The sequence below is a fragment of the Apus apus genome, chromosome 4 (genome assembly GCF_020740795.1).
Source record: "Apus apus isolate bApuApu2 chromosome 4, bApuApu2.pri.cur, whole genome shotgun sequence".
Classification (NCBI taxonomy): Eukaryota; Metazoa; Chordata; class Aves; order Apodiformes; family Apodidae; genus Apus; species Apus apus.
Genome location: NC_067285.1, coordinates 20679678 through 20702607, shown reverse-complemented (window position 1 = coordinate 20702607; position 22930 = coordinate 20679678). Strand labels below are relative to the sequence as shown.

At 42.2% G+C, this 22930-nt stretch overlaps 2 protein-coding genes across 5 annotated transcripts in view; both read right to left on the bottom strand.

The window, feature by feature from the left end:
• The window catches only part of TM9SF3 (transmembrane 9 superfamily member 3), a 46594-nt gene extending 40159 nt beyond the window's left edge, over positions 1 to 6435 (bottom strand). The window contains exon 1 of the mRNA XM_051617012.1: positions 6266 to 6435. Coding sequence (XP_051472972.1) covers positions 6266 to 6361 — 96 coding nt within the window. The 5' untranslated portion in view covers positions 6362 to 6435. The remainder of the gene's footprint in view (positions 1 to 6265) is intronic.
• A 783-nt stretch (positions 6436 to 7218) lies between these two features.
• PIK3AP1 (phosphoinositide-3-kinase adaptor protein 1) overlaps positions 7219 to 22930 on the bottom strand; it is a 45492-nt gene continuing 29780 nt past the window's right edge. For all 4 annotated transcript variants that reach the window (XM_051617011.1, XM_051617008.1, XM_051617010.1 and 1 more), the window contains 10 exons: positions 22096 to 22285; positions 17081 to 17176; positions 15713 to 15892; positions 14884 to 14946; positions 13740 to 13945; positions 12100 to 12172; positions 11613 to 11768; positions 9853 to 9923; positions 9556 to 9665; positions 7219 to 8956 (listed from right to left, as the gene is read on the bottom strand). In XM_051617011.1, the coding sequence (XP_051472971.1) occupies positions 8902 to 8956; positions 9556 to 9665; positions 9853 to 9923; positions 11613 to 11768; positions 12100 to 12172; positions 13740 to 13945; positions 14884 to 14946; positions 15713 to 15892; positions 17081 to 17176; positions 22096 to 22285 (1200 nt within the window). In that variant the 3' untranslated portion in view covers positions 7219 to 8901. The remainder of the gene's footprint in view (positions 8957 to 9555; positions 9666 to 9852; positions 9924 to 11612; positions 11769 to 12099; positions 12173 to 13739; positions 13946 to 14883; positions 14947 to 15712; positions 15893 to 17080; positions 17177 to 22095; positions 22286 to 22930) is intronic.

The following is a 22930-nucleotide window of genomic DNA, read 5'->3' as shown; positions in this document are numbered from 1 at the left end:
GGGTCATTCCAGCCTCTTACATGACCCATCTCCAACATGAAATTTTAAATACCTTACTAATTTCATTCTGAGCTGCAGCAGAGACGAAACACTTAGGAGTTTCCCAAACACTTCAGAACATTTCTGACAGGTAAATAATGTCAATGCAGAAAGAAAGAAAAAAAAAAAAAAAAAAGAAAAGAAAAGAAAAAGAAAAATCACAGTTCCAGTCCCCTCAGTCACAGAAGCAGCTAATGGAATCTGCACTACAATACCACCCCTAGCTCTTGCCAATGTCACAAGGGACAAGTTGGTCCACATCTCTTTCTAGTCTGTTATGCCTAGTATGCCTTCTGTTTCTTCTTCTAACAGCTGCAGAACATATTTCAGTCCTTTCTGAAAACAGTCTTGATTTGTCAAAAGATCACTTTAGCATTGCTCCTTGTAAAGCAACTGCATACATGTGAACTGAGCTATGTCCCTGCTCAACCTTCAATAATAGAACATGACATCCTTAGGTCTGTGGATTCATCTTTCACTGTGCCTGAATAAAGAAAGCACTGACCACCACTTGACTCAGCTTCTTGTTTCTGACCTGCTTCATACAGAGCAGGGATCTCTGCATTTCTAGAACTGCACCAGATCACTTTAAAGTGACAGAAATCAACTTCTTCATATTATTCAAAATCTTGTTACATTTTCTAATATAGTAATGTAACTACATTGTAGTTATAACATCTACAATAACAAATGTGGTCTTCACTTGTCTCTTAACCACCTGATGCTTAGTTCTCCTTCAGGGCCTACGAGTTTTTCCACAACGTTACATATTCCTATTAAAGCTACATTGGAACTCCTCAGGCTTGCAATGGGGGAAAGTATTAATGAAATAACATATCAAACAGCAAAATAATTTGAAGAAAAATTAATGATCTGCAGAGTAAACTCCAGATAATCTGAGTGACATAAATCCAATACTTAGAGTTACACCTATGCGTCAATGCAATTACATCTTCATCCTTTATGAAAACAAGTGTCAAACATCTTCCTACCATGAAGGACTCATTTTGCTATACTGAAGTACTGCTATTTCAGAAATGTTACGTTCTTCATTCTTTTTCCTGATGTGTTTGCACAGAATTAGACTGTGGAAAGGCAGCTTTTCACATGCCAGAAGATGGACACCAGTGTCCTATTAAGAACGTAACAACTGACAAGGCAAAAAAGGTCAACAAACAAGATGCTGCAAGCTCTACGCTGGCATATGTCAGCAAGATCTTCTGGTTTTGGTTCATATGAAGGAACAATATACTACACACAGCTCAGAGATACTAATTAAATTCACTGGCACAAGCATTTAACAACTTGGTAACAGTGCCAGAATTCAGAGTTCACTCCTTCCAAATATAGGAAAAACCCCAAAATTTCAAATATCTTTTACTTAACATAATTTATGAAAAATGTAATAAGTATTCAAGCATAGCAAGTTCAACTTTGTATCTTGTCTGCACTGAACTTAATACCAGTTCAGTAATTTCAGTAACTATATGGAGTACACAATGATCTATTTCAACTGTGCAACACCACAGGAGCAGTCTGAGAAAGTCCCAGCATCAACACAAGTTACCTACCATATGCTGGTATGATCTGATTAATGGGAGGTAAACCTTCAGAAACTTTTTTCTGTAACTGCCATCCAGGCAGTGAAGGTCCAATCTGCACCTCAAGTGCAACCACGCTATCAGCTACAGCCCTCATCACAGCTGGGGACACCTGTTTCAAAGTGGCACGATATGGTCACACTGCCTGTTCAGAGCACTGAGCCATAGAAACACGGAGCACATGAAAGCTAAAATCATGTTAAACCCAACTATACTGGCAACAAGGCAACTACCACCATCATGGTCCCCTGTGGAGTATTAGACGGGCATGAAGCTTGCAGAGTTTGACCTGGCCAAGTGTGGACTTCCTCCATGACAACAGAGCTACTGAAAAGTTGAGTGAGTGCATCACTTTGAGGCTTAACACAAAGGTAATTTCCATACATCTGTATGGTTTAAAAATGACTCAAGAATAGCAATACTGAGACTACCTTCAGCACAGTACATGCATCTTTCTTTTCTTTTACCTGGCAGAGTACTCATGAAGTGGAAGGCAACTTTATGCTCTCTTTGCACAACCATAGAAATTAGCATGATAGCCCTAGAAATAAACTACTTGTTCTATAAAACAATTAAGGCTAGATTATTCAATATTTGAAAGGCTGCAGAGAAGGATATGAAACTGACAGGTTGCTGATAGTCTTTTTTAAAACCATGAAAACACTTTACAAAAAATTATGGAGACACAGAGAGGATTCCAACTGTCAAATCTTACACAATGATTCAGCAAAATAAATTCAAACCAAGGTAGTTTCTTTCAGAAAGTACGCAAATTTACTCCTTTTATCAAGTTGAAGTTTAGAGTGAGGCTTTCCACAGTGCAGTTCCTTGCACACCGGCACATCTTTCAGGGGAAAAAGGACCAACGTTATCCATTACTGGCAGAGCAAAGCTGCCGGAGCAGGACAGGAAATAAGAGAGACAGCAAGTAAGACTCAACTGACGAATAATATTCCAAGCTTCCAATCCCCAGTATCTTACAGATACGCTGTCTGTCCAGTTCTGTGATAATAATGTTTGCAGCTCACATCCATAGTCTATTAAACTGTGGATTTCAGCCTCATGCTGTTCTTTGAACAAAACAGGGTATTTCTAGTAACATCTCTCCATTTCTCTCTGAATTGCAGTCCTCACCAAAACGTGGCTAGACCTGTACCAGCAGCAGTCTGAACTACAGCACAAGCAGTCCTTTTATTGTTACGCATCCTAGATGTGCAAGGTTGCTCAGGCACACCACGTCCTGCTTCTGTGACATTTATTTCTCCTCTTCAAAATGGAACCATAAGAACTTCAAAAAAGGAATCAGGCTGCTTGTCTGCACACAACTTCACAAGTAAAGAGGTATTTTACATGCACTGACATGTTTTCTACTGTGTTCCTCTAACTGACAATTTCACAGATACTACACAGACTTCATAATTTTATGTATTAATTTTAAACAAGCTTTACAGGCTCAGGGCTTTGACATACTTCACTAGGTTAAAAGTCAAATCAAAATGTTTTTCTCAATCATTACAAATCAGGAATTTTGCTACGCAGCATAGGCTGGGTTTTGTATATTCTTAAATGTTTGTAATGTATTTCCACATTTACAGAGCACTGAAGATTAAATTGAAACAACATTAAAATAAAAATACCACCTACTCCCTAGACCATTCACCTGCAACAAAACCCAGAGGATATTTCAGAATATTTTTACGGGTTGTCTGTTTAATAACCAGCTCCAACAGATCTAGCAACAGAATGTGTGAAAGCAAAGGAGTCCACCAAGACTGCTTCTTCAAGACCAGCATATATTGTGATAAAGCCACCAATATTTAATCTATACTATCACTTCCAAAAGTAAATAGCCAACTGTTTAAAAATGATCCAATTATGAGTATACAGGAAAAAGCGGGAACATAACACACTCTGAAGCATGAAAATAAGTTAAGGAAACAGCAGAGAATTTTTCAGTTAGTTTCTAATAAACTGTTCTGTTGTGGTCTAATTAACACTGCTGCACTCTCTTTTGATAGCAGAGATTTTAAATATTGTGTCAAATGCCAGTTTCTTTTCACTTACTATTGGCTCACCCAAGTATTTATCTTATAATGGTATTTAAACTATTCTTCCCCTAGAGAGCTGCAGATATAATTTTTAAAGACTAATTCAAATTTAAGATAAAGGATGTTGCTGTTGACCCAATGAAAGTACCCATACCTACTATCTCCAGAAACACTAGTACTATAGTCCTAGAGCTTCATGCACAGTCCTTGCACAGCTGCTTTTTATAATATTTGCTTATGCAGTCATAAAATACATACATAAAATGTTAACAAATTATATTAATAAAAAAATACATGTATGCCTTACTTTGTAAATATTTTATACTATTATGAACTATAGCAGTAGTAGAGGAATTAAAAAAATTAACTTGCTAACACAGGAGTATTAAACACTTCAGTCAGTACTTCTAAGTGTTCTGGGTGCTCAATGCAGATAAGGCCCTGTACACTGGCAATTAAAAGTAAACTGTGGTAAGATGTATTGACACACCTTCACCCAGGAACAACCAAGTGCCTGAATACAAGAAGTTGCACATGAAAGCACTAATAGGGAAATGGCAGTGCATAATGGTGTGTATTCCCACCCATACGAGTCAAGTCCTAAAGTTAGCGAAAATTTACATTTTGAAGCTACCAAGTCCTGAACCAGTATACTGCTACTTCCCCTCCACCTCCTCAAAAGCAGACAGAGCCTCCAAAATGTAATATTCCTATAACCAAAGTGCTTTATTAATCTTCCAACTGTAATCATATTAAAACCTGAAATTCATTAGAATGCAGAATTTAAGAAACATTTCCTTTTTGAAACCAGTGTACCACTAGAAAACTCTGTTCAGGTTTCATTCACGCTACTAATGCTTCCAACTCCAATCTTCTGTACAATATTAAAGTATCAAAATAACTAAGCAAGGAGACAGCCTTCCAAAAAAAGGTAACTGTCTTCCTACATCAACTCTTCCTAACCTATCATGTTACTAAAATGGAGATCATGTGAACAAGAACACTAACCCAAGACAGTTACAATCTTGAAGATTTGAGTAATTTAGATGAAAAATGACAAGCCTTCACAAGGGATTTGTGATTTCCATTAGTAATTGTTTAGATAACCAGCCAGAAGACTGAAGAAACATCAGAATTTACTTTTGAAGGGAGAGCTCAAAACCAAATAAATTCAATGACAGCTTTATGAAATTCTTTTTTCCCCAGAAGACTACCAATATTAAATGAATAACTAGGAATTACTCAAGCCAAATCAAGCCAAATGGTGCTATGCTGAAAACCATCTTACCTGCACAAAAATATAACCCTAAAACACAGGTTCTGCAAAAAGAAAGCTAGTTCGAAGAGTATCTGCTCCTTGAAAGTACTAGTATTAGTTTAACTCTCCTCTCATTAATTGCAAAACTGCTAAGTCTCATTAGCTTTAAAAAAAAAAAACATTCCTAAATATTTTCAAGTCTCATAAATGCATGAAATTAGGCAACTAATTAGCTATTGCTTATACAAAAACTATCAATGTTATATATCTGTTTTATTAAAAACAAGTACTAAACTTCCCATACCTAGGGAAAAATACGTTTAGAAACAAGTGTTCACCAGCCAGACTGCTCAAGAGCACAGAAGTTGTGACAGACAACGTGCCGAATCACAGCCACACTAACCCACTTGCGAGGGAACAGGGACGGTTTTCAGCAAAGTCTCGTTCCAAACGCACATCTTAACTCATCGCACAGACATCCACCGTCCCACACCAAAGCCGTAGGAAACAACACTCCGAAGCAACGTCAGGAGCTGGTGATGCACTAGTACTTGCTTCCTAGAGATTCTTTTTCGGGTGACATTGCAAGCAATTTACAAAAACTACCCTCATGCCGATCGGTGAGCGCTCAAGGCAGCAGCACTTGCCGCACCCACTCCCTCAGGGGCTCCACGCCAGCGTTCCAAGCCCGAGAGTCCCGGTCCCGCTCTCGCTCCTCAGCCTCGCCCCGCGCCATCCCTCCGGCTCCAGCAGCGACCTGTCACAGCGCAGCGGGTTCCCACAGGGCGAGCAGCGCGGAACCCCGTGCGGCTCAGACTCTTGTGCCGCAGCAAACGCAAACATTCTCCCGGAAGAAGCGACTCCTCCCGCAGAGCGCAAGTCAAACAGCAAGGCAGCCCTCTCCAAACACTGCCCGCGTACCTGCCCCGGCCTTTATCTGCTCCAGGAAGAGGTGGGACGCACCGGCCTCACGGTGCCACGCGAGCGGCCGACACAAGGATGTACAAACCGGACCAAAAGCCTGCAGGAGCCCTTTCCCGAGCACCCGAGCGTCCCGCTCACACCGAGCCCGCACAAACTCGCTCCGCGCGGCCAAAACACCCCGCGCAGCGGAAGAGCCCGCAGAGCGAATCTCTGCGGGGCCGCAGCCACCCGCCCGGCACCGGGGCCGAGGCCGCGTCCCACCGCTCCCCCCCACCCGCCCGCCGGGCCGCGCTCTCCAGCCGCCGCCCCTGAACGGAGCGGGGCCGGCAGGCAGGAGGCCGGGGCTGCGGCCCGAGCGCCGCGGCGCCCCCAGGGGCGGCCGAGCCCCGCCTCACCGTATGCTCGTGCTCGTCGGCGCGGAGGCGCGGCAGCAGGCACAGGAGGAGGAGCAGCGCGGCGGCCGCGCAGAGCTGCAGCCCGGGCGCCGCCATCTCGGGCCTCCCGTCGCCGCGCACGCAGCAGCCCCGCCGCGGAGCCGGCCCGCGCCGCCGCCAACGCCGACTGCGACGCCACTTCCGCTCCGCCCGGCCACGTCACACGGCCGCACGCCGGAAGCCTGCTCCTACGGCGGCCGCCGGGAGCTAAGCCCAGCGGAGCGAGCGCTCGGGCGCTGCCGCGGATTGGGGAGGGGGGGGGGGGTCGGGGGGGGGGCGGCCCGAGCCCCGCGCCGGGGCACGGGGAGGTGCGGGCAGAGAGCGGTGTCTCCGGGGGGAACGGGGCTGCGGTGACAACGGGGGGAGCCAAACCTCGCGCAGCCCCAGCGCGGTGCGGAGGGGAGGGTCTGTCAGGGATAAAGCTCTGGCACGGGGATGGGTGACATGACCTGGGCGCAGCGCCCCGCAGAAGCCCCGGGGCGGGAGGAGCGTTGATCAGACAAGTTTTAATCTGAACAAATGCAGAAATAGTTTTCAGAGGCTAGCAGGTGTAATATTTAAAAAAAAAAAGTAAATAAATAAAGATAATGCACAGTCTTCTCAATATTGCACAAGCCAACAAGCAGGCAGTGAAGGACACATTGCTACCTAATCTTTTCCATTGTGGTCTTACACATTAAATAGACCCCAACTATGTTTTAGCAGGCTCTATTTAGATGAAGCCTTTTTCAGATACTAAGTTCCCAATCATCTGCCTATTTTGGTGTATATATATTCTCTTCAAATCCCATTCAAAATCTGCTTGTATACAAACAAACAAACAGCATGGACAACACCATATGTTTCTTTCAAGTTCTTGCCTCTCAGTCCAACCCAGAGCAGCTTACCCTTAGGAGACAGAGAGAGGAGGCTTCAACATCTTCAGTTTATTCAGTGCTCAAGTCTCCCAGTCAACAACAGGGCCCACCAAAGCCATCTGTTGTGGCAGGTTCTGTGAGGCACACCATAACAAAGAACAAACACTTTCCCCAGGCAAGCCAGCTGCCACCTGAGCTGGGGGATTGGTTGGCACCCCTACGAGTGGCCAGGTCATTTACTTTTTACCAGCAATTTTATTATCTGTTCAGTCCTTGAACTCTAATGTTTTAATCTTGCAGAATTCCCATCTGCATCCCTCATGAACAACCAGAGCCCTGTACTCATTCCCCAAGGGCCAGGATACACACAAGATTTCAAGACCTGGAAGGAGAAAAAAAACAAAACAAAAAAAAACGCCTCACTTCCATAGTTTGAGATCCTTGAGATGAGGAATCAAAATTAATTTTTGCTTTACATGCTTTCTATATTTGGAAAACAGAGAGCAAACCAAGAAGTTTGCAAGCCCTCAGGCAGAAAAAAGGCTGGACACAGCTGTTGCAGGTTCACATTGACAGAACAGAAGAATAGAGCAAGCAGAGTCCAGTCCCCAGACTGCTTGTTGCTACAGCAGCAGGCCAAGAACTCAAGTGGTGTGTGAGGTGTGTGCATTTGTAATGGGAGGCTTGCTATACTACTGCAGAGCATGGAGTGAAAGACTGAATCACAGCATTGTCACAATTGGAAAAGACCTCTATGATCACCAAGTCCAACTGTCAACCCAGAAAAAAGAAAACACACACCATGCCCACTAGAGCATGTTCTGAAGTGCCACATCTACATGCTTTTTTAATACCTGCAGGGATGGTGACTCAACCATCTTCACAACAAACCCATGTAAGAGATACAGAACACAGCATTGCTGCCAATTCCTTCCTCTAATTTGAGAGGTCAGTCATGTGATTTTTCAAGTAACAATATACCCAAAAAAACTCCCCCAAAAAAGGTTTAAGTCCAGTTGTTTTGAGATACAGCAGGTCCCTTACGAGCTGCCTTGGAACATTCATGGTAATTGCAGCACACACAACACCTTGTTAATGTCTCCTTTTCTGACAGGAAGAGGAAAGGGAAAGGAGTTTTCAAGGCTGTATGCAAAATAAGTTCTTGAGTAAAGACAACTTCTCGTCCTCCCATGGTTTAATGATTGCTAGAGGGAGATTGCACACCTTCTGAAAGGTCAGTAGGTCCATATCCAAAATGTTACACGAAACAGCAGTACATTCACCTGCTCCTGATATAATGACTGTCCTTCCAAGTCTTCAAACAACTTATTTTCTGTGCTTTTTCAAGCATGTTTTCCAGTCAAGCCCTTGTAGGTTGTGTCAAGGGTTGTGGTAACAATGCTTATCAGGATTTAGTTTCTAAAAGGACGCGTGTTTGTTCTTAGCCAAAGGGAAACTTCACGTTGGTGCAGGGCAGCCAGGACACACATCAGTGTTCTCCTTCCCAACCATGATACTTTTTTCTTGAAGTCCCAAAGCACCAAAATTCTTCCAAGCAGAAAAGTTATAGAGCACTAAGAAGTCTCAGTGAAAATCATGGGAAGTCACCAGAGCTTTAGGGACGAGAAAAGGGAAGAAAACATTTTTCTCCCCCTTATAAATAATTTAAGACAACCCAAAAATGTCTGTACAAACACATACAAACAGAAAAACTCTCCTATCCCACACATGTTGAGAAATTCAGCGACCTCTTGGGGGCACAGGTGGAGGATAAAAGCCCTCACTGCTTAAAGGCCTATAAAAAGAGAATACAAATGCATTAAAACAAAGTAGCAGAGAACAGGGTTCTTGAACAACACATGGCATACAATTACATCATATTTAAATACTGTTCAAGCAACAGTCATACAAGAAGAGAAACAGGCTATCAGTGATTCAGCAGAACAGATGGCAAGGTGCCAGAGCCCTGTTTTTGTCCAAGTTATTTCTTCTGCTCTCAACTGCAGTAATTCTATTACTGGAAAGAGATGCTATAATACTTGGTTGGAGTAAAAGTTGATGCTACAATAGCTTTCTCCTGAAAATTAGATTAAGAGAAACAGGAAGAGATCTAAATATTTAACACATTTTTTTCAAACTAACTAAATTCCAGCTATATTCTTGCCAGAGCCAAGCCAACATACAAAACTTACTGCACACACACTGTAGTCTTTATTATTTTAACAGTTGGATAATTTTATTAGCATATGTACTTCGGTAAGCCTCTGAGGCCTGTATTTCATAGACTTCCACTGGTTGTCTGGTAGATTTTGTTGAAAGTCACATTTGCTTCCTGCCCAAACCTTCCACATTGATAAAGTGAAAGCTCATGTTTGAGCTGCATTTTAGCTTTACCTGCTTGCTCCTCGAGGAGGCACTCTGGGAGGCCTTTCTGGGAAAGGCAGCCTCTCTGCTTGGTGGGCAACTGGACTGCGGCTTCTAGTTGCTTCTGTGATTTCGTTGTCCTACAAAATGAAGAAGAGGGGTTACAGAACAGCAGAATTTGGTTCTTGGCAGCTTTACAGCAGCATCAGCTACATTTCGCCATTTTTGCAAATGCAATGCCATCTCTGAGATCCTTTTGCTTTGCATGAAAACAAAGCCACGTACTTCAGAACAGTGGACTAGTACGTAGCAGAGCTGAGAGCTTACCTCACTGTCCCCTTCCATGCCACTGCTGACACTCAGTATGCTCCGAGTGCTGGAGCGGTTGCTGGCACTACCTGGAGTAAGCAAGAGAAAACAAACTGATTATTAGCTCCTGGTAATTTAACTGTAAATCACTATCTCAGGATTCCTCCTGACCTCATGCTTGCCTCTTGCACACATCATTTACTGCTTGTTTAGATTGATTTATTTCCACTGTTACTTCTCACATGTTTAGGATCCAAACTATGGCATTTCATACAACACAGGCTTCAGGGCCAGACCATTCAGTTTTGCTTTCTTTCTAGCAAATTTCTGCCTTAAGTCCAGGCTTCTGGTTAAATACTTAAAACTATAATCTAACTGAAAGGATCCAGTGCTAGTATCAGCTGGCAAGTCAGCTAAATATTTTCACTAGGGTTACACACCCAACATTTAGGTATATTTAAATTATCTGTCCCCATATCCTTAACAACTGTTTGGAGGTAGATGGCTCTGTGCATGGTCACACATTCATTCCTGGAATAAGTGACTACTTGAGAGGTTATTGTTCCCAATAGCTGTTCATGCCCTCCCCTTACACAACAATCTTTACTCATCACGGGAACCTTTCCTAGTCTATTTCAGAGCTAAAAATTAAAAGTTTTACCAAACAATTTTCAGCAACCATCCATGCAAACCCATTTAACTTGCAGGGACTCAGAGTAGAGAATGTTTCTGCTATCAGTCATGCCATCCCTGAAGGGATAGCAACGCACAAACATACCCTACCTACACTGCTATGGCTGGTTTCAGTCATATATACTATTTTATAGGGCTGTGCAATACCGGAAATCTTTACGTTGAAATGGAGGCTAGAGAGATTTTTGCCTAAGATGCAGTCCCTCCCTAGCCTTAGTACCTCTATTATTAGCTGGTACAAACAGTAGCACTTAAGAGTGCTAAATACTGTGTTAGGGTCTATTCTCACAATCATGCCATGGGGAAGAGAGCCAAGCTGCACACAGTGAGCATTTCTCTCCAACTGCTTAGATGCAAGTTACTGGCTCAGTTGACTGCCTCTGGCACCTACTCTGGATGTGTGCCAGCTATATGTTTCCAAGAGCCACAGAGGTAGTACACTGACTGGGACTCAGTTTTTTGTTTCAGAGGACCAAAATCATCGTAATTTCTGCAAGAATTGCTCAGTCTGCAGTAACAGCAAGAATGCAGGGATTTAATTTGAACAAACTAAACCTAATAAAAAACAAAGACAGTAAAAATGTGCAGACTGTCCAAGTCACTCAAAAGGTCCCACAGTTACCAAAGAAAAATCCTGTTCTTTATGTGCAACATTCAAGGAAACAACATTTAGAGACTGGTTCCCCGTCTGCAATATATCTGTGCCCTTCAGACCAGAAGAACACACTGCCTGCTGAGAGTCACAACAAGGGAGCATCCTTTTTTCTAAGAAAGCAGCTGCCGTTTACTTTTAAGAACTCAACACAGGTGATAAGCCTTCCCTGAGAAGGCTCAAGGGAATCTTTCACTCAGCTTTCAGGTTCTCCCCCTGCAGACACAAGATGCCAAAACACCCTGATGTAGCTGGAGTTGGCTTTTGTGGTTTTGACAACAGCCAGCCTTGAACGTGCAGGGTTGGGGTGGCATGTCAGTACTGGGATTCAGGAACAGAAGTCCTGTTCCCTGAGCTGACTCCAGACTCAGGCTGGGGAAGTGTTTTCCATCCATCTTTCTTGTAGAGAGGATAACACTCAAGATTTCCTTACTTGTTGTGCTGGATGTACTTTCTGTTTTCCAGTCTCCTCGCTTTAACTCCCTTTTTGGTGGGAAAACATTCTTCCTGGGGGTGTATTCATATATTCCACATTCTGGTTTCCCCAAAGTATTATGAGAATGTCGAATGGGTACTGTAATTTCCAAATCTGAAAGGGAAGAGTAACAGCTCAGAAGAGGCTTTGCAAGTATAGCCTCTGAGAGACAGCTTTGCACCCAAGAACAAAGTTAAACACCATCATGTAAGGGAAATCATTACTGTAAATTAATGAATCAAGACTCACTCCACAGATGTGGGCATCTTCCCGGCAGTCTGGGAAATTGAGAAGTAAAGCATGAATGTTTTAGCCAACAGGCACATGGATGTGAATATTAAAATACCACATAAATCAATGCACATGGAAACTTTTGTGCCTGAAGAGCCTATTAGTATTGTTAGCTGTATGATTACCAGAGAATGTCAGAATCAGAGACTGTTACCTGCACTTCTGTCTTTTTTCTGCTTCTCCATTTGCCTCCTGGTTATGCTGTCACGCAGCCGTTTCAGATTTTCCTAAAAAAAAATCACAAGACATTCTTTTCAGGGCTTTAGTTAAAGGAGGATGAGTAGCTTTCTAACAATACCATTATATTTCATTTAACTTTGCAACGAAGCTGTAACAAAAACCTGCTTGTCCAGGCTGAAGTCCAAACCATGTCAACAAGTTTTAATCTATTGCCTTTAGAACCCATGTGTGCCTTTCAGAAGCCAAGTTTTTCAGATGTTCATTGTGTATGTTAAGGTCAAGTCACAGACTCAGTGGTAGTGGCAGATAAACAGCTCATTTAGAACTCCCTCTATTTTCTCTTTCCACTGTGACACTGGCACAGAAAGAAGACCAATGATCAAATAACTGCACAGTCCTTTCTGTACTAATGAGCAGGTAATTCCTATTACAGGGACAGAAGAGGCTGCCCAGTCTGAGGGACAATTCAGAAATAATTCAGGATGTCCCCACTGAAGCAAGGGGGGGACTGGGAGCAAAGTCTCTTCACCATTGTATAGCAGCATACTGCACCTTACAGTAAGGAAAGGTAGGGAGGAAAAAAAAAAAAAAAGAAGACTACAGCTTTTCCAGCAGGGAAAATTAAACCCCTAAATAGGGGGAAAAGCAGACAAGAGCAATTGCTGTACCATGAGGCAAGATCTGGAACAGAAACTTTAAAAGCCGCTCATGGGATTGGGCCCAAAGCATGCCACTTCACTGCTGCTACAGACATCTACTGAAGTAGCACTATGTTCTTTATTGACAGAAGAAGGGATTCCTCTGACTGTTTCTGGGTAGAGAAGACCCTTCCAAGTGAGAATGAGGAGAAGAAAAGTCTTGGCTTTGTTCTGGCAGCTCCCAAAACAGTGTCACACAGCAGCGACCAGCACCAATTGTGAGAGCAGACTGTCGCAGCGTGAACAAAAGGGTTCAAAAGAAGAAGGCAATGGTTTTAAAGAGGGAGCCCCATTCTAACTTGAGAATGGGAATTTGAAACTATGACTGCTAGTTCCACCAGTCATTATGTTTCTGCTGCAAACATAATGACCCCCTCATTCAGCTAAGCCACCCAAATACTGTGCTTCCACTAATGACTATTGTTAGACCTTGTCCAGCTGCAAAGAACAGTTAGTCCTGAAGTCAAACACCCAGGGAGGGATAAGACCATCTACAAGACAGGACTTTAAAGCAAATACACCATCTGGGACACTGAGTGTTCACTGATCTGAAATGGATGAGAATTGGCAAGCTAAATGTTCACCACAGAAGTCCCCTGCCGACAAGTACATGCTAGATGACCTAGCTAGATGCTAGAAAGGTAATTTAGACAATTGCACTTAGCCTAGTTTCTAGCATACAGATCTCCAAAAATTACCAATACTACTGCAAGACAAACAGATCTGTAAAAACAGCTAGCTGTTTGCTGCTGCATGGGAAAAGCAACTCCACGTCAGAAGAGAAGTTTGCTAGCTGGAGGGCTGTATTGACAGTCTTCCTGTTCCAACCAGGAAACAAATGTACCCACACTAAACAGCTTCTAATATATACCTACAGAGACAGCTGTATTTCTTAAGCAGTGAAATGAGCCCATACCTGCTGGAACCGAAATGATTCTGATCTCTTTTTCTGGTTCAGTTGCCACTCCTTAAAATGAAGTACAGCTTCATCAACAGTGAGTATTCCTATTTTCACTTGCTCCTGTAATGTAATCAGCTGTCGTTGACCTGGGGTTTTCATTCCAGCAAATGGATCATATATGCTTGATTGAGACAGGTCCCTTACAGGTCTGACTATTGTCTCTGAAGAGAGAACAACACACACAAAAAAACTAATGAACTTGTGGCATCTGTGCTTGTCACTGAATACCAAGTCAAACAACCTTGATATCGCAGAGATGCAAAAAAAAAAAATCTGTATTACAGACTGCGTGTTTCCCTAACCAGAAGCGTGTTTTGTCCTTATGCCATCCTGCTATTTGTCAGGGCTAAAAGCCCAGCTGAGAGGTAGTCTTGTATGCAAATACATTCCAGAATTAAACTCTGTTCTTAAAAACAATTTAAGTGAAGCACAAAATGTACTCCTTAAAATGCTTTTTCACTGCAGAAATCTCTCTCTCCTCAGCAATCCAAGAAAACAGCTTTCACCTTGGCAGTCACAAAGCTGGTCTCATCCTGGGTAATCTGAACAGTGTAACTCCAGAAACAGAAAGGTAGTACCTCAACCCTCTGATGCTGGCTCTTTGGAACTCATTTACAATGTAGAGAGGAGTTCCCAACACAAGATAAAAGCTCAGATGTGGTTCCTGATACTGCACACGGTAACAGGTTGAAGAATATGGGCACAGTTTTGGAAGTGCAGAGATCAATGGTAAGCAGTTCAGTAAAGGTTAAATCTCAGGAAATAATGATCAACAGGCAGTGGCTATATCCAGAAGATCAAAAGTGGAACAATGACTCCATGAAGTAATACGGGTCACAACATAAAAAGGACTTCAGCAACCATCATTATCCTGACTGAGGATAAACTGCAAGATGGGATATGTACTGTATGTGAGGAAAGGGTACCCCCTCACACTCTGCAGTTATAAAAAGTTTCCAGTGTCACATAAGGTCAAAAAGCTTGGGTCATTCATACAGGACCTATTGTAAAAAAAGACAAATTTCACACAAATTAAGCTATCTCAGCAGATTTTCTTTTGGTTCACAGAGATGATGTTCAGGGTGAACTTCTGACTTACCTTTCTTAACCCTTCCTCTGGGGACATAAAGGTTCTCAGGTCTTTGAGCTTTCTGTGCAAAAACTGTAAAACAAGCAGTCTTTAGATACTGAAATGCATTTTATGAATAAAGAAATAACAAGTACGGGAAGTACACACAATTCTGCACAGCATTACAGCTTCTGTTACCCTACTAGGTCCATTGAAGAAAACCAGACAATGAGTTGTACAGTAGAACTCCCTCCTTCTTTTGACCTCAAGAATTTAGTTCAGCCACCTCTAAAAAAATTAAGACATGCTTTCCCCACATTCCTGTTGTGGGGGGAAGGAGTCACTGAAATTACTCTTCCACACTTTACTGCAGTTCTTGTTGGAATGTTTGTGAAATATGACCAAGATTTCCAATACTGCCTAGCAAAAAAGAGGCACGATCTTCTTCAATTAAACCCCAACCTCAGAGGGAGGTATTGAGGTGTAGAATCATGTCCTGTACAAATGATATTGAACCAATTATAACATTACAGAGCAGAAGTGTCTAATTTTATTAGCTTGTGTCACAATATCAGGATCTTTCCTATGTAGTTGGATTTATTTATATAATTTGGGGGTACTCTGTCATCCTATTGCTTTCATTAAGAGTAAGCTCAGGCCAAGACGTCTGGATACAACACATCCACGTTTTCATAGTAGGCAAAAGGTGAAAAACAAATCTGAAATTGGATCCCAAAGGTATCCCAGGTCCAAATAATCCAGGGGTCTTATCTTGGGTGTTTATTTGGCAACTGGAACCCATGTCAAGGCCATTCTACAGTTGACTAGTCTACGGTTTCGGCCCTGGTACCCAACTCACTTTTGGAGATGTATAGTTCATTGTCTGGCTGTGGAGAGCTGGATTCTGGTCTTGGAACAGGAACTGGGGGTCTGCTAGCCATTTCCTGTGGAAAAGTGTCTTTTTCCACTGAGTAGTACACGTCTTCACCATAAGTCTGGTAATCTCCTTCCTCTGAATATGGCACATCTGTGCTACCACCTACAACAAAGCAGAGTTTGTAAGAAAAACAACCTGGCCACGTCACTGGATACTGGGTCTCTCCAGACTCACTATGTACTACAATCTTACCAAGCTGGCCATTTCACAGGAAAAAAAAAAATCTAGTGTTGCAGTGACTAAGTGCCAAAGCATTTCAAGACAGGACTTAATAATGTCATTAACATCTAGTAACTGCATGTAAGTGTTTGCCACTAAGCGTGTACCATCTGTTTTTGTGAAGAAACCATAGTGGAAAGTCTCATAACTGTTTTTAAAAACTCAAGGAACAGTTAGTTCAATTAATTCCAGTTAATTAACATTATAACAGTTACAAGCCCAGCTTGCTAGCAAAAATACTTAAGAGCCCCTGGACTAACTCCCTACTCATTTACCAAGTCACAAGTGAACACCTTGGCCCCTGGATTGACTTTGCTTTAGTGATGTTGTAACAGCTAGTTGAATCAATGCCATGGGACTGCCAGAGCATCAGTGTTGGCAGGGAAAATAAAACAAGATGTTAAGAGCCCCAGACTTTGTCCTGCTCTGACTCCAGCTAGGCCACCCACAAAAAGTGAGTCTGTATCTCATGAAACCTGGTGGGTCAGGAAAATGCTTGGATAACATGATTGTGCTCAGTGGGGATAGCATGGAGCTATGGTCTGGCATTGGTCAGGAAGGCAGAGGGAGCACTGAAAAGGCAGAGCATAAATCAGGTTGAGGAGCCAGCAGATATTTTCCTCTTTTCAGGCTGCAGTTTTCAGTGGATGGGCTTCTGAATAAAGCATCTACATTAAAATTCATCACTAGCTTGTGCTGCTCTACCTAATACTCTGCCTCTGCCCATGAGGGGAGGCTGAATCCACATAAGGACACCAGAATTAATTTCCATCACTAAGATAATGAAAAGACAGCTGTTCCTGAATAAATACCAGCTGTGTGCTTGCACTCGCTGGCAGACAGGGACCGAAACTAGAAATCACCCTTTTTTTATTAGAAACTAACCACATTTGTGAAATCACCTCACAAGCTACTTTTTCTGTTGTGCTAGTTCATCCCCACCGAGACAAAGCTGTCCATGTCAAACAGCATGGTTGACCTCCTATCCTTAGCAGATCAAGGAGAAATCTCAAGTTCCCTTTAACTGCTTTAACTGTGGTGTTGCCATCCCCCTCTCCAAATAGCTCTCACCTTCTAAAAACTTGCGGAGCATTGAGTCTTTTGTAGTTAGAGAAACTTCATCTCCAGCACCTGGAGTGTCTGGTTTGGACTGAAGCATCTCTACATCTGGAAAAAAAATCAGAAAGATGAACCTGTTGATTGTGCCCTTGAACACATGGATGAATGGAACAGAACAGAATGATGTGATATTTCTGACTGGACCTTTGGCTTAAGGTGAAAATCAACAAGGAAACCAGGCAACTGACCAGACATTCGCCTAAAAAAAAAAAAAGGCTCCTAAGTTGCCATGTTCAGTCCATGTAGCAGAAATGTTTGCCTGATGCGTATTCTCAAGGGTGACAAACACTGCTGATTGAGAAGTTCTGACAAGGCTCCAAGCAGGCACTGAGAATTTGCTGTTACTGAGAGTGTGTTGGCCAGGTAAGGTTTTGGCCTCTGCACAGTCCTCCTGAGAGGCCACGTGGATTGGAAACTCCGTGACTTGGCAAAACAAGACATTAAGGTCAATATGCCTACAACACACAAGATAGCATTTGTTTTGTTTACTGGATAAAAGCCAAAACAGCTGGGTTAATTAGTTGGACTGGGAAGTGTTTAGAGAGTCATGATAATTTAGTATTGAGAAAGGAGTGGCAGGAAACAGTAAGATACTTTGTAATGTCAGTGGTTTGATATGAAGCATTCTAATTTTTTAAAAAGGGTCAATCTCATTGTAACCCTAAAACTAATCCTAAAATTAGTATAAAATATTAGGTAACCATGCTCCTAATGATATTACAAGTGAATGATATAAATTAATTGTTGAAGCTCACTGGTATAAGTTAATTGTTGAGGCATATTGTGAAAAAAGTTCATTTAATTCTCTGTGGAGGGAACAGTATCTTCCCAGTTTTGGCTGTGCTCTTCAGGATCACTAAACCAGCAATGCAACAGAACACTGCAGGGTTTGTTTTAGATCATATAGTCAATGTCATTAAATTCAGCAACTGATTAGTACTGCTTTGAAGATGTGATTGCCACCATGTTAAGCTCTTGCGCAAGGGCCTGTCTTGCATATTCATGAGACTTAACACCTCACTCATGAAACAAAATTGAAAAGAACTTCTTAACTTCATCAGTGACACTTTTTGTTCCACTCACTGCAAAAACAGGCTAGCAAGCCAGAAGTGACAAGAAGGTGACATACTCGAACTTTGGGTATCACAGGAAAGGTCCTCAGATTTTCCTGAGACTATTGAGCAAAGTTGGTCTGAAGCGCTAGTAGGAAGAGTTAAGTAGTTCCTAGATATCAGAATTTAGTAGCTAAAAGATATTTATTGAAAGATTTTCAGTTTCCCTTTGCAGAGTTTAAGGCTTCAGAATGGAGCTCAACCAATCTGTAAACAGACATACAGAAGATGAGTTATGACCTACAGTCCCTTCACATCAACTAAATTACCCATGTGTAGGGACCCCTTAGCAAGCAATAACTTCCTTCTCCCTCTAAACATTTGCAAACACTGGATGCTGGGTATGCCTGGATATGAAGCAAGCTACCTCTTTACAGAGACCTTTGTTATGCAAGACAAAGGCTCCAATGTTAGCATAAATTACAACTCAGAACTTTATAAGCAGTTATATTCTTGTGCACGGTTCTCTCAGTTTGCTCCAGGATGACAAGGAGGCTGCTGTTTCTTGCATTAACTAAGGAAAAAAAAAATTCAATTAAGACAGTATTGAAAGCTTGGTCTCAAGAGAATAAAAATTATGGAGGAGGGAGAGGATGTGCAAGAGAGGGCAAGAATAAGGGCATCACAACTTGTTCCTATGTGAATTAACATCTATTCTTTAGGTATTGGAGGTCTGCAAATCACAGGACAACAGATTTCAGTCAGTTGAAACTCTAAAATAAAAGATTAAATCTCTGCATGAAACTCACACTATCTAGGATCTGAGTGTCCACACAATTAACAGATATGGAAACAATGCTGAAGTCCAGACTTGTTTCCACCAGCCCTTGGCCACTGCCTAACTTTGGACAGAGAAAATAGTCTCTTTGACCAATAGCATAATAACACACAAAACAAGCAGTTTCATGTTTATGCAAGTTGAGTAGGTTTTCAGCACTTTCAAGAGTACTTGCTCTTGAGCCCCTCCTGCACACAACTCTAGCCTACTCAAAATACTGTTTTGCAGAAAACAGTAGAAGTGCTGGTGAAAGGAAAGCAGAAAAACCAAAACACTTTATCTGATGCTGTAGTTCATACAACCAGATTGATATGATGGAGATAACTATCCCTTTTTGCTATTCAGCTGCTGTTCATTACAGTGTGAGTGACTCCACTAAATGACCCACAACCTGCACCAACCTGGAGCATGTTCTGGAAAATTGTTTGACTTTACAGGTATTAAAGTGTAATACGAGGGAAGCGCTCTTCTGAAATGTGAACAAGTAGATTAACAATAAAAATTCAATGACGCAATTAAATTTCATCAAAGAACAGCAAACAAGGTAACAGCAGGAATTAGTAAGTTCCCACTGATTTGCTTAGGAGTCCTTTATGATCTACACTGCTTGGGCCATTAAGACCTGCCTGGGAAAGAACACTCTTCTCCAGTAGAAAGGGAGGCAGTCATCTGTAGGTGAACAAAACTTTTTCCACTTTTTAAAATTCCATCATTTATCTTAACATTTAAAGGGACAAGTAACAACTCACAGCTGTAACTCTCATGCAGCATCATTTTAAGCAAAATTTGGCCCTTGCACACCTTCTGCAGTTTCTCTGTAAATGTTTCACTAGGGCCAAATGCAGAGAGAAAAAAGAAACAACACATAAAAATGCACTGAAAAATCTGAAGTGGGACAATGAACAAAAGAACTAACAGAACACCCTGGTGTTCAAGTATTTGCTGCTACTTTTAACTCATTACAATTATTCCAGTCCTGTGTTACCTTACTCTCAAACCAATTCCTGCCAGACAAATTGACCCTGTGGTATCTAACCTTCCTTTGATCAATCTCTAGAAAAAATGTGGTGGAAGCACACAACAAATGGGCATGCTGCCACAATATGGCTACTCTTAAAGTAGGCCAGGTATTGTCCTCTACACCACAGCCATAACTATTCACATAAGGGCAACTCTGAACCTGGAGAAAGTACCTCAGTAGAAGTTGATTGTGATTCCCTAGGGAGTTTTTCATCCTCACAAACCTTCAAGTCAGTACAAAAGTCTGAAACCATTATTTGTGATGGCAGTTCTAACTCAGCCAGCACTCCAAATAATTTCAGTGAGGATTTGCCTGTGTGGTGGTATTCTAAATAATATTAAACACCTTCACTTTGAGAAAACTAATCTAAGTGTTGAGCATTGTGCCACTTTAACTTTACCTGTTACAATACAGGCAGACTTCAAACACTTTTTTAGACAAGCTGTAAATATTGTTCAGGCAAACAGACTGCTTAAGGAAAACAGATATTTTCAGTAAAAAACTCATGAGTGGAAGGTAACAGATTTGTGTGCAGAAGCAATACCATTAGGAGAACTCCAGAAGAGGAAACACATTCCTTGCTGAAGTATTCCAGATAAGCCATAGACAGCATCTCACCAATGAGGAAAACATTTTAAAACAGACTCATGCAGCTCTGCTTTTCAGTAAAGGAATCATAAGTATTTAGAGACAGCTTGGGCTTTTACCTTTCTAGTCCTACTAGCCCTGAAATACCTGCCGCTCACTTGCACACCAGAAGAACTTTCTGGGGCTAATCCCAGAGACCTGTGCCACACTGCTGACATGGCTGTGCTTGCAGAAGTTTCCCCTAAAGGACATATGCCTGCTGGACCCCTTTGTCACTGAGAGGGCTTCAGGAAAGTAGCCTGACTTCGGCTTCAAATGCACATTTTCCATCCCATGGCAACCTTACCTAGCTCTTCATCTCCATGCCTGTCAGCCAAGCAGGCTGAGTTTTGTGTATCCATCCAAAACACCACCCAAACTCCCTCCCCTAAGATCTGTCAGAGTAAGTGATGGCAGGAAAACCGGAGTGCTTGAACTGATTAACTTAATGTGGCTTGTTCGACAGAGATAGGCAAGGGGACACACACAAAAGCAACTGAGCAGACTGAGGGATCTTCAGCAGGGAAGAAGAAAAAAGATTTTCCCTTGAGGAAGCAGCACACTTAAACCTGCAGAAACACTACAAGTCCTTAAGCAGGTATTTCAACTATAATAAGTTACATTCTCTGCTCATCATGGGAATCAAAATGTATCAGTGGGAGGAAGACACACCAAATAGGCAGATAAGTAAGAACAGCAAAATTACAATTACTCAACACAGGTACTTAACTTGATCTTTGCAATTGGCCTCACTGAATATTAATGGCTGGTGAAGAAGTTAAACATCTGCATATTTATCAGAATTAGCTCTATATTTTCAGCAAGAAACCAAGTGGATCAGAATTAGTTCTATTTTTAGAGTGGATTAGAATAATGATTTTTCTATTATAATCTTCTCAGTACACTTATTTCTAGATGTTCACTTTCTTTTGCTCTCAAGCTTTTTCAGTTTCCCAGCTGTCAGTAAACTCCTAAATTAACATAGTGTTCTATTCCACCAGTGTCTGTAAGTCAGAGAGTCTCTAACTCCCTGGATCTCAGGAAGGAGAAGCAGGTAAAAAATTTGATCTCTTCCAAATGCTAATTAATTTGCCTAGGGTTCAGGGAGCCCACAAAGCACTGAGGAAACACCTCTTGATCTTGTACAATGCCAGTCAAAGAAAGATTGAGAGCAATTTTATCAGCCAGTCAACATCAGAACTAGAGCATGGTTTCCTTGTGGTAAGAGCAGAAAAGCTTTAACCAGCCCTTACTCTGAAACTCAACCGGCTGCTACTACATATGAGAGATGGATCAGCTTAGGCCACTTGGACGGGGGCTCTGAGCTCCCTAATCTAGTTGAAGATGTCTCTGCTCATTGCAAAAAGATTGGACTAGATGAGTTTAGAGGTACCATCCTATAGTTTTGTAATTCTATGAATATACATACAGAGATCTTCTGGGGCACCAGGGACAAATCCAGCCATGGATTCATAAAGTTCCTCATCGGAGCCAGGATTCAAGGAGCATTTCATTAACAGATCAGTGGACAGATGAGCCATGGATTCATAAACAGCTTCATCCTCCTCGCCTTGCATCAGCTCTTCCTTAATGTGACTCTTCAGCATATCTGCAGTTTCCTGGAGAGGAAGGAGGGCAAGAAAAAACAAAATGTTGTCAAAGCCTATTTTGGGGTAAGCGTAGCTGACCATAAGGGGTAAGGCTTGCCACATGCAGAGCACTTACAAGAAAGCAAGGTTTTAACTCTGGTGTAGACTCAGTTTCATTTTCTTGGCATTAGCAGTAGCAAGTAACACCCAAAGTGGGAGTACACAGACCCTTTTCTGTGAGATTAACAGGAAACCTCACAGCAGGCAGCTGTTTATGTAATACAGGCAACTTTCAGTTCACAGGACAGCAGAACCCTTTCTCATGTATTCGCAACATGGGCTGGGGGGATGAAGGAGGGCAGTGCAGATCTTCACCAAACCATGCACGGGACCAAAATTTAAAGCTTCATCCCAGTCTCCCCCCTAAGTTCCAACTGTGTCACAAGCACAGCCATCTTAACTGGTTACAGTACTAAAAGATATTTTTCCATCCACAACTGCCACCTTGTGGGCCTTCAATCCACACGGCACATGTGTCAAAACCATCTACACATACTCCCCTCCACAGTCAAAATGGCAGGTAAGCTCATGCAATGCTTTAGGGAGGTGCAGGGGAACTTTTGCCAGATAGAAAATTGGGTGAGTAAAGGGGTTTACTGGTATTTTCAAATAACC